This window comes from Watersipora subatra, chromosome 2 (genome assembly GCF_963576615.1).
Source record: "Watersipora subatra chromosome 2, tzWatSuba1.1, whole genome shotgun sequence".
NCBI classification, from domain to species: domain Eukaryota; kingdom Metazoa; phylum Bryozoa; class Gymnolaemata; order Cheilostomatida; family Watersiporidae; genus Watersipora; species Watersipora subatra.
In genome coordinates, this window is record NC_088709.1 from 12,457,615 (window position 1) to 12,475,543 (window position 17,929).

At 33.1% G+C, this 17,929-nt stretch overlaps 1 protein-coding gene and 1 long non-coding RNA gene across 2 annotated transcripts in view; one reads left to right on the forward strand and one right to left on the reverse strand.

Annotated features, from left to right (window-relative positions):
- LOC137387958 (polypeptide N-acetylgalactosaminyltransferase 5-like) overlaps positions 1-16,531 on the reverse strand; it is a 30,007-nt gene extending 13,476 nt beyond the window's left edge. The window contains exons 1-2 of the mRNA XM_068074475.1: positions 16,488-16,531; positions 15,932-16,125 (exon numbers count right to left, since the gene is read on the reverse strand). Coding sequence (XP_067930576.1) covers positions 15,932-16,125; positions 16,488-16,531 — 238 coding nt within the window. The remainder of the gene's footprint in view (positions 1-15,931; positions 16,126-16,487) is intronic.
- Positions 2,147-7,894, forward strand: LOC137387732 (uncharacterized). The gene is made up of 3 exons (XR_010977941.1): positions 2,147-2,237; positions 2,589-2,660; positions 7,814-7,894. It is a non-coding gene; the product is annotated as an uncharacterized lncRNA (long non-coding RNA).
- Positions 16,532-17,929: the final 1,398 nt, after the last annotated feature.

Sequence of the window (17,929 nt, forward strand, 5' to 3'; positions counted from 1 at the left end):
TTGATGGTACTACGGCTGTGCTCAAATTTACGGTACTGCCAAGCCTTTTTTTAATATCTGCAAAATTAAGTAATAGGCCTACATTTTCTTATAGATATGCATCTATTTCTATGACAACCAGCTAAAATATATTTAGATTTTTAAATTCAGCATAATTCTTTAGATATAAATACAGAAATCTAGATAAATATCACAACTTCTTGATATTGGTTGCTATGACCAATGATAGACAACTCCCAGCTATATATGTATAACTATATATGTACATATATATATATATATATATATACATATATATATATACATATATATATATACATATATATATATATATATATATATATATATATATATAGAACTATATTTCCCAACTAGGAGGCTTCTATCAATATATAATCCATGTTAGGAGGCTCTGAAAAATTAGGAGGCGTCCAGGGAGCCTCCTAATTCTAGCAGTGTTTATAGTGCTTAACAACCCTATAGAAGTATTTTAAACATGATTCCCATAATTGCCTTATATATCTATATTCATATATATGGAAAAGAGGAGACAACTCCAACAAAAATGTGTAATTTTTTATCAATAAATTACAAACTCTAGGAGGCTCTTATATATGGAACTAGGAGGCATATATCAATTTTAGAATATTCTTACTTTTAAGTGTTTTGGTATCGTTTCAGTTAATAGCACAATCTATTTAAAAACATATTGCAATAAGCTTATGACTAATCATCAGCCAATACATGGAATTAGCAGCTATGTCGGATACAGTCAGTTTTGCTAATATTCATGATAGCTTTATTAGATTTAGGAAATAAAGTTGTATATTAACAAACTACAATACATTACAATTTATTTGCTGACCCTCTTTACGGTTTTCAAGACTGCCATTTAAGCACTCCCTTTTTTTGCACGGTTTCTCATTGATCTGCTCTTTTTTTGTGAAAATTCACAATAATTGCACATTATGGTTTCCACTGATGTTTAAGCATGGCTGTAGTAAAAGTTTAAATAAGTGTATAATTAGTAAAATTCATATTTTTGCTGCCGTTGCATCCAGCCACAAAATAAATCTTTTTTTGAAACTTTTCATCCAAATGCAATACCTGAGAGATGGTTTTTTAGTCAAAGAATTGATTTTTTAAATTTATTGAAGTAAAGTGGCAAAAGTATAACCACAGTATATAACAGCTAGCGAGATGTGGCTGTTATAATGTTGCTGTGGCTGTTAGGACTATTAGTTCTTCATCCATGTGGTCTACTAGAGCTTGGTAGCAGCGGAATAACTACATGTAAGGGAGCACGTCACATTTGGTAAGTTGTTCATGTTATTTTAGTCAATTTACAGTTTATTTACTTGAAACATACAGTTGTACAAAAGCAGTATAAATTTTATTTAATAAAGAAATAGGACTAGCGTGAAAAAAGTATGTTTCAATTATTATAATTTTTAAGGAATGTAGCATAGAACACGTTTGATATATATTTTTTTACACCTGTTTATGTCATCCAACTGCTGATATTGTTCTGCATAGAAAAGTCAAGAAAGTTCAGCATTATAATACCATAAAGGAGAATATCAAAACTTTTTGTAAAATCCTAATTTTGGACTTTATTATTGTTACACGAATGTTCGGTTTTGTAACGTCAACACAGACACGCCAGCTGACAATTAATAATTATTTTAGTGAATCAGTTAATTCTCTAACATTAATCTATTTTCAGTTATTAATATAATAATTTTTGATGTTTTTTATAATGATAAGTAAAGTTATTAATGTGGTTCTACCAACAGTCAAAACTGTTGTTAGAATATCATGATCATTATGTAATTGTATTATTGTTATCATGAATAGTGAGAGTTTGCGTATTTCAGTTATGATTTTGTAAGTAATAGTAGTACATGCATAGGCATAAGCAAGTAAGTGGTGTATATGCGGCCTTTGAATTTTAAAACTTTTAGTATTTAGTTTGAATCTTGTGTAGTAATTGTGTAGTAATTAAGAGCTTAGCTGTTTTATGGAGCTTCAGTAGTAGGAGGCAGACATTCAAGTTTGCCAAAAAACCTAACCAGTGAACTAAAATGTGTATTTTGCGTTCATTTTGGTTTGTATATCTGTTTACGCTATTTGAATTATCTATTCATTTTTTTAGAAACTTGGTAAGCATTAATGCCAGTATATTCATCAGATGGCAGAGAGTATTAGACAAAGTTGGATGTTCTTTTCTAGAAAAGGTATGTTGCTAATTACACGTTGGTTTACATAAAAAATATGTCAAAATAATCAAGGTTTCATCTACCGAATTTCATAATATTTTTTAACATGTACATAAGTATAGATTACAAGCTATAAAACATTATATCAGTAAGGTTGTATTTTGAAATGTAGTAATGTTTGACGTTTTGGCAAAGTTACTATGATAAGCAAAACTTTAAATTCACCAACACAAAATATACTGTACAAAGTTTTACTGTAACTAGCAAATGTATACCTGACGTAAGAATGTAACAGCATGCCCAAAATTAGTTTTCCTTTGTATAGTTGCAAATAATCAATGACGCTTCATAATCAAATTAATCAATTAGTTATAGATAACTGCTGGATGAGAAGCATTGATGGCCCACACCAAAGACTGATTTGCAGACATAAAATTAAAGGTATGCGATATTGCAATAAGTTGCTGTCAACTAGCGCATTATACATGCGAGCCAAAAATTAGTGTGATAATTTGATATAGCCATAGCTTCAGTAAGAAAAGTTGTCAATTTTTACAGGCATTGTATTATTTCAAACGCTTACATAAACCATTATGCCACTTTTGTGTTCTATTCATCTATTATTGGCAGATTATATAATATAAATAGCGCAAACCAATCAAAGGAATGTAGCATAGCAAAGAGATTTAGTATTGCTCTTCTTAGTCTTTATGAGTCATGGTTGCAATTGCATAATTATATAAAATGAATAGTTTTCCATGGTTACTCATTACCACTTTTAGTTACTCGGTCAACACTGAGAGTAATTATCAGTTTAGAGATATCATGTTTAAAGGCAGGAGATTGACAAATATTTTGTTGGTTTTTACTCTTACCCTACCGTATGCGAATTTATGCTAAATCTATCAGCAACTGCCGTATGCACATTTTTGCGAATTTTCCAACAATTGCGTGGTCACCTAATTTTATTATCAGTTAAAAACATAACGGATGATTTTAAAACTTTGATGGTATTGTCAGTGTGGTTCGAATATTTCTCTAATAGATTAGTCTAAGATAACCAAGCAGTTTCAAATTTTTTATTGAGAATTTCCAAAATAAAAATGGACATTTTTGTGTAAGTTTTGTTAAATATCGCGCAAGTCAGAAAACATATAATTACTTACATGTATGTTGATGACACTATAGCCAATTCAAATTCAGATTTTGGTGATTACACAGATAATTAAAGTAGCAGCAGTGACTCTGATGATAGTGAAAATAATAGTTTTTTAAGTGTAAGGGACATTGTAGAGCATCGTTTTAGCTTCGTAGCGATTGTAGCTTCACATAGCTTTAGCAATGCACAAAGTGAAGGTACATTGATTTTTGCATAGCACTATAGGTTAACAATTTAGCAAAATAAAATACATTACAAAAAGTTTCTAGATAAACTTTGAAGTTGAAACAAAATTGTACACATGCTTCATGTACATATCATGAAGCTAAATTGGCAATTTTCGGTGAAATGGCTGGCGGTAGGCCGGTAGCTTAGTTTGTACATGGGTGGCAGTAAAAGGGTAAAGCTATAACAGAATTAGAGATACAAGTGTATGTATTTCCTTTTGAATGATTTAGTGAACTTTGATGATTAAGACAATGAGTTTGGCGAATGATATATATGTATAAGATGCTGCTGAAGTTGCGCAATTCAACTCATGGCTTTTAATTATTACCTCAAAATGTTGAAAACACGCGATAGGAAGGGCCAGAACACTACTAAAACTCATAGTTACTCAAACCTGAAATACAGTAGGTTTTATACAAATTGCTATACAATAACAAAACTGCAAAACTATTGATTAAAATATAAATAGCAATATATATTATTATTTTTGGCCTTCGGTATCGAGCAGGATGTATGCAGTTTGTTTGCTGATGTTAACAAAAGTTTTACTAATAAGCTACATAATTTGCTCAATTATTTGTGTCAACTTTAAAATTTAAAACAAATGTAGTGTTAGCACTTTTAGAATATACTACAAACAACGCAGAGGAACTTTTTGTGGCATCTGACTTGAATTTAAAAGTTCTCTGAAAATGCAACTTGTATTTGCCCATTTTAATACTTTAAAATGTCAAAGGGAGCTCATAATGAAAGCAACTTTAATATAATTTCAAGATGCTCAAAGCAGTACGGATGTTATGTTGACAAACATTAAACGGTCACTCTGTACTATGGCTAGTAAGTATTTACATGTATTTAGATTTTGCATTGATGCTTTCAATTAGGTAGTGTAGGAAATCTATTTACATTAGCTAAATTACCAGCATGTGCAATACCCAGCTTTGTTTCCTATCCATCCCAAACATTTTGCCAACGCTTATAATAATTCATTGCTCTTTTTAAATCTGATTTCTGAACCAAAGGTAGTTTTAGCAGTATAAGAACATATACTTCTCTTCCTATGGGTCTACTCACTTTTCTGTAGCAGCAAAGGCCATTGTTTTTAAAAGGTCTGTAAGAATTGTATTACTTATTCTGACTTCCATTGGTGCTCGTAGCAAATATAATTTCAGTACAATTTGCATCAATAAAGTTATTATTACTTGTTTGTAAAGTATTTGGAGCAAAACAATATTTTATGTGCACAGCAAACATTTTTGCTGCAAGCTTACCAAAACAAACTAAAACGTTTATTTTTATGTTACATTTTAATTAAACATCATGTTCTATTCAGTTTATGCTGTCAGTACTATGCAGTTATTGCTGTCAATGTTCTTTGTGCATTCTTGGCACACTTTTATGTTAAACTTCCAATGCATTAAACACTTTAGAAATAAAGTGTCCAAACAAGGATGCATAACATGAGATTTGTCACTGGCTTGTTTTGACCTATATATAGCACTCTTTAGCCAAAGGTGTCTAGCTTTACTAAAAAATTTGGTAGTGAAATTGTACATAAATTCATTGCCTGCATACACGTCAATCATGATGCCTATGCTTTTATTATGTGTGTTCTACTATTGCCTGCTTAGCTAATTCACTTTCTACTTCTCAATAGCCTCAGCCTCCGAATGAAAGCTATTGTTGTTATTCCTATTCTTTGTAACTTTATAATGAAGGAGGTTGTGGTTGGGCAGCTCATTTGCTTTTCACTCTATTAGAAGTATTGCAGCACAAGTATAACTGCAGTAATAAAATCTTCACAGAATTGCATAATGTGGTCTTATTCTCCAAGGTCTTCTCACTAGCAGAAATGACCTATGTACTTATGCAATTGTGGTTTGTGCTTAAAGTGACTCATTCTTCTAATGTGGCATGGCTTGCTATCTTCTTGCATGCTAGTCAATTGATTAAATAGATTGTAAGAAACAAGCCAACCTCTCACTCCTACACAACCTAAAGACTTATCACATAAGTTCAACCTTCTAGCGAGATTGTAGCCGCTAAACATTTTGCTTTTTTCACGCGTCTAGCCATTTGGGGTTTTGCAGCAGCAGAAGAACAGACTAATCATGTCACAATTGGTATATTTGTTTGTCACAATTGTTTTATATTACTTTTGCCAATTTTGTCATTAAATTAATTGTACCATATTATGGTGAAAAGGCATCATGAAAAAGTATTTTACTTCGCCTCAATACCAATGCAAAAGGTTAGACCGGTAGTGGCCATTTTTGACCTGTAGGGCGAGCCACTTTAAATACTATATCAAAGCAACTTACTCATGTCCATCATATTGCGACGGCAAACAACAATGCATAGGTTTTCGCAGCTAATTTGGATTTGGATTTTACTGCCTTAATTGCAAGATCGTAATATTGTCAAGTTAAAAAGGTCAAGAAACCCCAACTTTATAATGCTAAAAGAATGAAATTATTACTAATTTTCTTAAAATGATAACTTTGTAATTATACACGAGGGTAGCTTTGGGAGATTAACCGACACACATTAAAATAGTTATGGTAACATATAGCACAGTAGCCAGCAATTGATGAATATCTGGGACTCTGTCGATGCTCCTAACTTTTGTAACTTTTTAAAAAGCATTAAAATAATTATGGATGCTTTTTATTCTGATTAGTAGTGTTAGCTGATTGATAGCACCAAACAGGCAGAATTATTAGTAGCCTATACTTTACTGCCCTGAGCAAGCAAAACGCTGTATCTTGATATTTGTAAATTGTTCAGCACAAGCACAAACGCGTTTTGGTCGAGCCTTGCATCAGTATTAGCAGTATTTTAGTTGTTTTTTTTATTTATTATGGTGAGATATCCAACAATCTTTACCGAATTTTTTTTCCGTGAAACTTTAAAATCAAAGGAGTTATTTCACTTAGGGCATTTTGTTTGCTTAAATTGACAATTTACTAAGCTGGCACTAGGCAATCAAAACGCCCTATCACTGCAGATAGGGCCTTTTGATTGCATAATTGGACTGGTTTCTCATTGTTAGTTTGCCACAAGACCATTTGCCATGACTGGATTATCAAAGGATTACAAGTTTAAATTCTGATATTAACCCGCAATTAGTCAACAAAATGATATATGTTGCAATTCCTATTACTCATCCAGTCAACACATGGATTAAAGCCCTGTAATAGCCATATTTAGCTCAAAAGTTAAGAGATGATCAGAGATCTAGGTATCCTTCAAACTTGATGTCATGAAATGAAAGGAGTAAGTAAAATAGTAGTTTAAAAAAGATCAAACGCTTTTATTAAAAATAATTTAAAGCAAACAACTGAGTGCAATAATGTCAGTATTTAAAAAAAGCAAAACCTTCCAATGGACATGTAATTAAAACAAATTTTTCATCAAATCTCTGAGTCGGATCTTTAAATCGAGACTTTTGTCACTTAGATATCGTCCTGTCATAATAAATATATTATGATAAAAAATATAGCAATAAGATGAGCACTTAGAAGTGCACTAGCTTGTATGAGCTGCCTTAAAACAACCAAATATATATGCTTCAGTTTCGCTTCCCTTTGTTTATATACTCTTTGATTACATAATGCTGCTCATAATGTCCAACTTTGTGTATGTTCAGGCCAATCAAAACGCTGTATCTGCAGATAGAGAGCTTTGATTGCCACTTTATGTGTGGTAAATGTGGATAGGGCATTTTGCACATTGTGAAAAGTGCTATTTCTGGTGGTCTCAGATATATGAAATTTCGAGACATGTTAGATCTCAACCTAAATTACATATAAGCACAAAAAAGTGAATTTTGAAAAACTTGTCAGATAGGGCGTTTTGCTTGCTTAGGGCAGTATAAAGTTATGATAATGTATTATTTTCATTGTAATTAACAAGTTGATGCATTTTAGTCGTAATTTGATACGGATTTAAACTAGAGGCTGAGTCATAAGTAAGTGACTGGAGTAAATGGAATCCTTTAAATTGCTGAAGCTTTAAAATCTATGTTTCAATTTTGTAGAAGAATATCGCAAGAGATAAAATATTACTGCTTCATAGAATTTTAGTAATGGGAGGTAGGGACACGGATTTGCTGAAAAACCTAAAAACATCAGGCATCTTTTGCATCAATTTTTAATCTGCATAACATCTGTTTGGGCTATTAAAATTGTTTTGCTTATTTTGGTAGAAACCTGGTCACCGCATCCAAGCACTATATCCACCAGATGGAAAATGGTACGAAGCACAGCTGGACGCTTTCTTGAAGGGGGTATGTTGCTGATTAACGGTTAATTTCCACAAGAGCATGCCACATTAATAAAATTTTTATTTCAAAAGATTTATAAGAAATAATATTACTATAAAATCTATGTTTGAATGCCATGGCACTGCATTTTTTAACCCTTCCAATTATAGTGGCAAAAATTGTCGATTGTGCTTCATAATATATGTTCAATCTTTATTAGCTTCAACTCTATTTAAAACCTTTTTGTTATAGATTTTATTTTTCCAACACGTTAAAAAATAGTACTATTCAAAAAACTTAATGCATTCCTACTTCGTGCATTGCTAATGCTATGTGAAGCTACGATCCCTTCGAATCTCGAAAAACAATGCTCTACCATGTTCCTTACTCTTACAAAACTATTACTTTGACCACCATTGGAGTCACTATTGGAGCTGCTACTTTAATTATATGTGTAATCACTAAAATCTTAATCAGTCAGTCATCAACAATCATCAATAATGTTATCAACATAAGCAATTATTTGTTTTCAATTCTGGATGTACTTGCGAAAGCTATAATAGCACTAAATATTTCGAAAATCAGAAAGAACAAATGTTTCTTTTTATGTTGAAAAGCCCTAAACAAAAATTTAAAATTGCTTCGTGAGTTTAGGGTAATTTTACAGGGAAACTTTTGGACAACACTGTCAATACCATAAAAAGTCTTAAAGACTGTTAGTTATGTTGTCAACGAATAATAAAATTAAGTTACTACGCAATTGCCAGGAAATTCGCAGCATGCACATATGCCGGTCGTCCATTGATTTTGCCTAAATGCGCATGTAGCGGTGAAAGGGTTAATAAAATATTATGTAATCTCTAATTGAGTCCCCATTCATTTAAACGCCCCTCTACTAGACCTGTACTATAATAGATGATGGTTAAAGATAGAACGCCACCGTTAAAGTGAACGTTACTTCTTTTGAAAAAAAACACATAAAAACTATATAACACACAAACTAAGCTGTGATCCAGTGTTAACATATACACTGGGCGTTGAGCTTGCAAAATGCCATCGTTAACTGCTAATTCTAATGCTGTAGCATGTGTAAGAAATTTTAGCCTCAAATAGTAGTACAGATTTCATCATATTTGCTAAACCGTTTTTTCATATATGCCGAACTATCAAGGCCGCTTAAACAATAAAATTATTATCAGCCTGATAGAGTTATTAATTATTTCTACGGTGCTGCTTTCAAAGCTTTAACGAAAACACTGTAAAGCTTAGAAGTTAGAAAACTCGCTTCAATATGCATTGACAAAAGTATTACCTAATTGCTATTGTTGTAACTGAGTCATTGTTAGTAAAAATTTGTCAACATTTTTCTATCCATCCTGTCCAAAACCGGATCCAAAGATCAAAGAATGTTGAAGTCGCAGTCAGCTGGAAGTGGTTGTCAATTAAAGGGTGACACTCTAGTTTTCAACAGTTCTAGAGTAGCACTCAAATGAACATGGCCTTCAAATTAAGATTCTACCTTATGTCAATTTAGCTGTATTTCAGAATGTTATAATATTGGAGTTTTGGGTCAAGGTTAAAATAGCAAGCATAACTTTGCAAATATCGACGCAAAAAGATTTTAGTTTTAAATAAGGCTCTGCTTTCATATATTTGCAAATCACTAATGCATGAATTTAAAAAAAGAACCCAAGGGTATATTTCTCTTTGTGCAGTAGCATCTAATCAAAAATGCATTGATTTTGAATAAGTGCAGAGTGACATACATGGATTATCAACACCGAAGAGTGATTTTCAGACATCAGATTAAATGTGGGTGATGCTATGATAAGTGGCTTTAAACTAACACAATGTACTAGGGAAGCAAGCGTGATTATTTTGCTGTAGCTCAAATGCAGTAGAAAAAATAAAGGTGTCTAACTTTTCAAGTATTTCAGTCAAATTCGTTGCCTATATAAATGCTGACACTAGTCTTTGTGTTCTGCTGCTGTCAGGTTACAAAACATAGCTCTCCTAGTCAGAGGCATTTAGGTATCTAGAGCAATCTAGGCATTAGTGGTTTCAAGGAAGACCTGAACAATGCGTGTTTAACCACAGTGGTTGACCCCATAGGTCAAGTATTAGCCTAATTAATGACTCAATAAATAGCTACCCAGTCAGGTCACACTAAGCTTAGCACCAATCGTTCTGAACACTGGCTATTGAGACTGCTCAATGAATGTTAATCCTGATCATTTCTCTAATAGTTTGAAGCAAATAGAAATCCAAACTGCTCTATCGCATGCACACAAGTGGCACACCATTTAGTTTCATAATTAGCTACTAAAGTAGTATATAGAAGTGGTCATCAAAGTACCTTCTACAGTATATGTGTGTTTTGAATAACAATACATTGGTTAAGTATTATATTACTAAATGAGAAATGACACTAACGAGCATTAATGTCCTTATTGTTCACTTGTATCTGAGAAACCGTCAATTCTGTTTTGACTTGCCGCACATAAACCAGCTTATTTAACTTTTGAATGGAGCTGAGCAATGATATGTGATTCATCAAAGCCATAGCTTATCAGATTTTTATAAATGATAATTCACATTATTTACTATTTCAGTCAGCAGAAAACGGTAAAGTGCAGAGGAAATAGCAGAATTTGACAAGCACTGGACTGAAGAATCAGGCAAACTGCCAACAAGATCGGTGTTGGATGCTATACACTCAACGCTGCCTAACAGAAGTGTTATAGTGATTCGGGCTCGAGCCAACAACTTGCTAAAGAAGGCTGCGGGAAAAAATGCCAGCTGAATTTTTTATGTTGTTGAACCTTCTTATTATCATTGCGTTGTATTTGTCAATAAATGTGCTCTTTTTGAAGACTAAAAGAGACCAACTCCGCAGTAATGCACTTGAATAGTTATTTTGTATCAAGCAGTCTTAGCTATTATTTTATGTACAGAAAATGTGCATAAAACAATGACTATGATAGATAATACAATACCGACAATAGATATTATCTGTTGTACTGCACTGTACACTATGATGTATTATTCAAGCAACAAGCTCTAAGATAAATTATAATAATTCTTTTAAAGAAAAACCAAATATAAGAAAATATGCCGCAGCAGCCAGTCTACTGACAACTTACTGTCAAACCGACAAGCCCAAAAAATTACTTAGAACGCTGTGCTTGACTAAAAACAATCAGAAACTCACTACACAATGAGAAATATATCTTTTTGGGTCATTTTCCAAATTTAAGTGAATGTGTCTGAGTAGAATGTTCTATCAATTTCTTGACAGTTCAGGGCATTATTATTACTGGTAAAAGGTGAATAACAGCACTCAGTATTACTATTGATCAATAAAACCACCCAAAGTCAAGAGATCTAAAGTTAGAAAAAATTTGGTACTGTGCTGGGTCCAGCCCGACTGATCATTGCTAACAATAAATTGCAGTAAGAAAGAAGTTTTGAAAGCGAAAATGCCCTCAAGATAGAATGTTATTGTATTTTTATTGGCTCTCTATGTGACATTAAGTTTTTCCCTGGGTTCTACATAGGCACAATGGGCTTGTTTGGAATCTACCCAATTTATGGTGCTGTGGTATTGCGCAGGTTTTGCAACCTGACACTCCATTCCCGAGTGGGAAAATGTTTTTACTTAACATTCTAAGAGTGGCTTAAGATGAATAGAAAGACATTGCTGTTATTGTATGTTAGATTGAGTAACTAAGTATGTTGTGCAAGTAATTCATATTATTACTGTAGATAATATGCACAGCAAGCAAAGATGTGTGTGTTTCATTTTAGCAATCACAGTAACTGAGTTGCGTCCATGTATTGTTACCAACTAATTTTTTTAAGTTTTTGTATGCAGTGCAGCAGCGATATGTGACTGAATAAGAAACTATAACATAGACCATATTTATAAATATTGAGTTACATTATTCGTTTATTTTAGTGAGCAGAAAGTTAGCAATGATATGTAAGTTATAGAAACCTCTTAAATGATATATAAATAGCAGCAGCCTCCTAATTAATATATAATTCATTGCAGCCTCCTAACTGATATATAAATAGTAGCTACCAACTATATGAAATTCAAATTACAGTAAACTCTTACGTGATCTATAAGTCATAGCAGCATCCTAAATTCTATGTAACACATAGCAACCTCTGCAATGATATGTAAGTTATAGCAACCTCCTAAATGATGTAAAAATAGCAGCAGCCTCCTAATTTATATATAATTCATTGCAGCCTACTAAATGATATATAAATACTAGCTATCAACTATGGGAAATACAAATTATAGCAAGGTCTTAGGTGATCTATAAGTGATAGCAACATCCTAAATTATATGTAACCCATAGCAGCCTCTGCAATGATATGTAAGTTATAGAAACCTCTTAAATGATATATAAATAGCAGCAGCCTTCTAATTAATATATAATTCATTGCAGCCTCCTAACTGATATATAAATAGTAGCTACCAACTATATGAAATTCAAATTATAGTAAACTCTAATGTGATCTATAAGTCATAGCAGCATCCTAAATTCTATGTAACTAATAGCAACCTCTGCAATGATATGTAAGTTATAGCAACCTCCTAAACGATTTAAAAATAGCAGCAGCCTCCTAATTTATATATAATTCATAGCAGCCTCCTAACTGATATATAAATAGTACTGTAGCTACCAACTATATGAAATTCAAATTATAGCAGACTCTTAGTTGATCTATAAGTGATAGCAACATCCCAAATTATGTGTAACACATGGCACCTCTGCAATGATATGTGAGTTATAGCAACCTCTTAAATGATATATAAATAGCAACAGCTTTCTAAGTAATATATAATTCATTAGAGCCTCCTAACTGATATATAAATAGTAGCTACCAACTATATGAAATTCAAATTATAGTAAACTCTTATGTGATCTATAAGTCATAGCAATATTCTAAATTCTATGCAACTCATAGCAACCTCTGCAATGATATGTAAGTTATAGCAACCTCCTAAATGATATATAAATAGCAGCAGCCTCCTAATTAATATATAATTCATAGTAGTCTTCTAACTGATATATAAATAATAGCTATCAACTATAGAAAATTCAAATTATAGCAAGGTCTTAGGTGATCTATAAGTGATAGCATCATCCTAAATTATATGTAACTCATAGCAGCCTCTGCAATGATATGTAAGTTATAGCAACCTCCTAAATGATATATAAATATCAGCAGCCTCCTAATTAATATATAATCCATAGCAGCCTCCTAACTGATATATAAATAATAGCTATGCACTATGGAAAATTCAAATTATAGCAAGGTCTTAGGTGATCTATGAGTGACAGCATCATCCTAAATTATATCTAACTCATAGCAGCCTCTGCAATGATATGTAAGTTATAGCAACCTCCTAAATGATATATAAATATCAGCAGCCTCCTAATTAATATATAATCCATAGCAGCCTCCTAACTGATATATAAATAATAGCTATCAACTATGGAAAATTCAAATTATAGCAAGGTAGTACGTGATCTATAAGTGATAGCAACATCCTAAATTATATGTAACTCATAGCCGCCTCTGCAGTGATATGTAAGTTATAGCAACCTCCTAAATGATATATAAATATCAGCAGCCTCCTAATTAATATATAATCGATAGCAGCCTCCTAACTGATATATAAATAATAGCTATCAACTATGGAAAATTCAAATTATAGCAAGGTCTTAGGTGATCTATAAGTGATAGCAACATCCTAAACTATATGTAACTCATAGCAGCCTCTGCAATGATATGTAAGTTATAGCAACCTCCAAAACAATTTATAAATAGCAGCAGCCTCCTAAATAATATATAACTTATAGCAGCCTTCTCACTGATATATAGATAATTGCTACCAACTATGTGAAATTCAAATTATAGCATTTTCTCAAGTGATCTATAAGTTATAGCAACATACTTTATTATATGTAAATCAGAGCAGCCTCTCAAACAAACAAGTTATAGCAAACTCCTAAATGATATAGATTACGGCATCTTACTAAAGGGTAGGTAAGCTGTGCCATGCTATGTAATGTTTCCATTGTGACTATTACATAAGTTACAATGGTAACATTATAATTTATGTGTAAGTTGTAGCAATCCACTAACTGGTAATCATTATTTTTGCTTACTCATTGAGGTATGAATTATTTTACCTTCAAATTGATATGTAATTTACAACAACCATCTAGACATTCTCCAAGTTTTGACAGTTTTTCTAGAATGCATATATACAAAGTATGATAAGGCGATGAATATATATTGTATGATACCATATTCTCCTAAGATTTCCATAAAAATATATTATAATTAGGAGGTGAATAAATATATATATATCTACAATGTAGATAAATTAGACCATATAGGAGGCTTACCCATATATATTTGCGTTAACTCCTAATCCCTTATATTCCGAAACCTCCTAACTGGTATATATTTATTCAACTCCTAACTCTGAAATATGGGTATATATATATATATATATATATATATATATATATATATATATATATATATATATATATATATATATACAACTCTTACAACGGACCTTCGCCCTGATGATGAGAAAATTGACTGGCACACGAAACCTCTTCATGGTGCTTACCACCAACAACTATCTAAGGTTGGCGATCTTCACCAGACATATATGTGGCTGAACAAAGGAAACCTAACGGCCAATACAGAGTTGCTAATCATGGCAGCCCAGGAGCAAGTGCTCCCAACAAGGCAACTCCAAACGAAAATCTATCACACTAGAGACGATCCTAGATGCAGACTGTGTAAAGATGCACCTGAGACCATCCAACACATCATCAGTGAATGCAGGCAGCTAGCAGGGAACTCATACACTGAGCGGCATAATCATGTCGCAGGTATTGTGTATAGAAGTCTATGTGATGAGTATGGCCTTAATAAACCACAACACTGGGGGAAGCTCCTGGTAAGTTGAATGAAAATGGCCGCGCTAAGATCCTCTGGGACTTCTACATCCAAACTGACAAGCATGTCCTAGCAAACCAACCAGATATAGTAGTGGTAGACAAGGAGAACAAGAGGGCTACTATAATAGATATAGCAGTACCCAATGACTACAATATAGCCAGCAAAGAAAAAGAAAAGGTAGAGAAATATCTCCCTCTTGGAGAAGAAATTGAAAAATGCTGGAATGTAAGAACAACTGTAATCCCAGTAGTCATTGGAGCACTGGGCGCAATAACACCGGCGCATAAAGTGTGGCTTGCCCAAATACCAACAACAATCAACTCAGGTGAGTTGCAGAAAAGTGCGCTATTGGGAACAGCTAAGATCTTGAGGCGAGTGCTCAAACTCCCAGGTCTCTGGTAGGAGACCCGAGTTAGAGCAGAATTTACCACCCATACGGGATATCCGGGGTGAGGAAACAATTTATATATATATATATATATATATATATATATCATTCCTAAAGTGCGCTATTGGGAACAGCTAAGATCTTGAGGCGAGTGCTCAAACTCTCAGGTCTCTGGTAGGAGACCCGAGTTAGAGCATAATTTACCACCCATTGTGTATTCGGGGTGAGGAAACAATTTATATATATATATATATATATATATATATATATATATATGTATGTATATTACACAGCAGCTTGCTGTTTTACCTCTAATATTACAGTTCTCCTATTGCAGCGGAAAGATATAAACATATAATTTTTTCCTTTCATTATTGCTGTTTTTTGTACATAATAACACCCAGTACATTACAGCTACCATTGCAGCTACTATTGCAGTTCTCCTATTGCACTGCAGTGCCATTTGACTGCTAATATTGCATTTTTCAACCAGCAGTACTCTTTCTTTTTCCATTATCATTTTGGTCTTGGGCTGCATGACAGGGGAATTTCTAGTGTACGTATAGATGCGGCACCATTTTACCATTCAAATTTGTGTTCCTAAATAACAGTGATATTTTGCTCAAAATCTTTGGACTGGATTAACTTCGGCCTCTACCACTTCTTACCTGGAAGATTAGTATTAGCTGTGGTTCTGTTTATCTGTGCACGAACAAGTGGAGATCTTATACGCCTGTCAGGTTCCTCATAATGCGATAAACTGATCAACCGCTTTATCGGTTTATGTAGAAGATCTGCTTCTGGAGAAGCTACGCTTCGCTTTTGTTGAGAAGGTTTAAGTTGATTTACAGAGGTTTTTGATCTGCAACAGAAACCTAATGACAATCTCTCGTACACCAAACACAATTATTAAAATTAATACATTTCATATTCAAAATAAGTAATATTAAAAGTTGATACTAATTCCACAAAAAGACAACTACCTTAATTGATGACAAAAAAACTGGGTGTTATAAACTTTGCTTTTAGTAAGCAAGCAAAACGTAACAAATAATTATGTTTTTTGTGAACTTTGACCTGTCTTACCAAAACTTTAAGTTTCAGTTTTTCTCGCTATTCACTAGGTGAAAGGCAGACAGCTTCATGTAATTATTACATGCTAGTTGTTATTATCAGAATGCTGTCACTGTCAGCATCTATTATTATTGCCAGCTTATAACTCACCTTTTTAGCTCCATTGGTTTACCATCATGATTAGCGCTCTCCATGAAGATGACACAAATGAGAAACCATATTATTGTAGCATAAGCTATAAGCTTGATGAAGAAATGGATGGTTTTTCTCCTCACTATTTTCCAAAACATATTAAGCTTTATTGAATAAAAGTAACAGAATTTAAAACAAAACCATTCACAAGCAACAAAGTTAATGTTATTAGCTCATGACCCTAGTAGATGTAACAGTGACTGATTTACTACAAAAGAAAGCTGGTCAGTATAGCCTTATCATCTAGTAAATATGTGGCTGTTAGTTACATGATAAGGTAGCTAAAACACAACAAATTAACATGTTGCGATATTATTAGTAATGCATCTAGGCCTAACACTGAAGTATGTATTGATATTTTGGCTTTAGGTTGTGATAAGCATGCAATTAAACTTGGAGAGGTCAGATAAGCCATCTGAATAATTAGAGTAGAGTTGTTCTACCATGCTTTATTAATACACTGAGCATATCTATCGTGAACAAGATTGATAATTGACGCTTATCGAGTTGTTTCCAATCACAGAGAACTTTTTTATTGTTACAGAGCAGCTGTATTGCAGCGGTTAGTGCTGTGGAAGGTCAAGCAGCAGATCAGTAGTTCAAGCCTCATTACCTGGTGTCAGAGAGGGTATGGCACACAATCCCCTGACATCAACCAGAAAAAGTGTTGGAACCCCATTAAAGGGCTGTGCTTATGCATGTCACTGTATTATGTATAGACATGAGATAAACCTATTGTCAGGGCTAGGATCCAATTATCCTATTTAGTTCTTACACGTAGTATGCTCAAAGTTACTTCGTATGCCGAAAGAAATGTATTTTATGTTGATAGATGTGTATTTAGAAGTGACCATAGACCAAGGACTAACTGTATATATCACTTGATGAACCAGCAGAAATCATATCAGTGCTTTGTATAAGATCCTTGCTAGAAATAATTATATTTGTGTCACTGACATGGAAGAAAAGAGCTTTTTTTTCACTACGCATAATTTTACTTTACTACCCTTTGCCATTATTTGTTTCATCTGCTGTGACCAGCCCTGACTAGTGATAATCCAGCTCACAGTAATTATATTGTCTATCATTTCTATATGACCGCAGTAAGTCTTTCACTAAATCTGTTGATGAATTCTGCGTAAACATATGTCATAAATATGTGTCATAGATGCTGCTAGGGTCACCAGTTGCACTTTTTAATGCTGGATCCTTGCAGCATTTATCTTTAGCTAGAAATATCAATACAGTAGACACTCCTACAATGTAAATAATCCATTTTGATAACGTTTACGTTATAGGGACGTATATACGAATAGTAAAATAACGTAAATTGCCCAGTTTGATCTGCCCAAACTGACCTTTTGGTCCTCAAAATAGGGAAAAATAGGGAATTTTTTTAA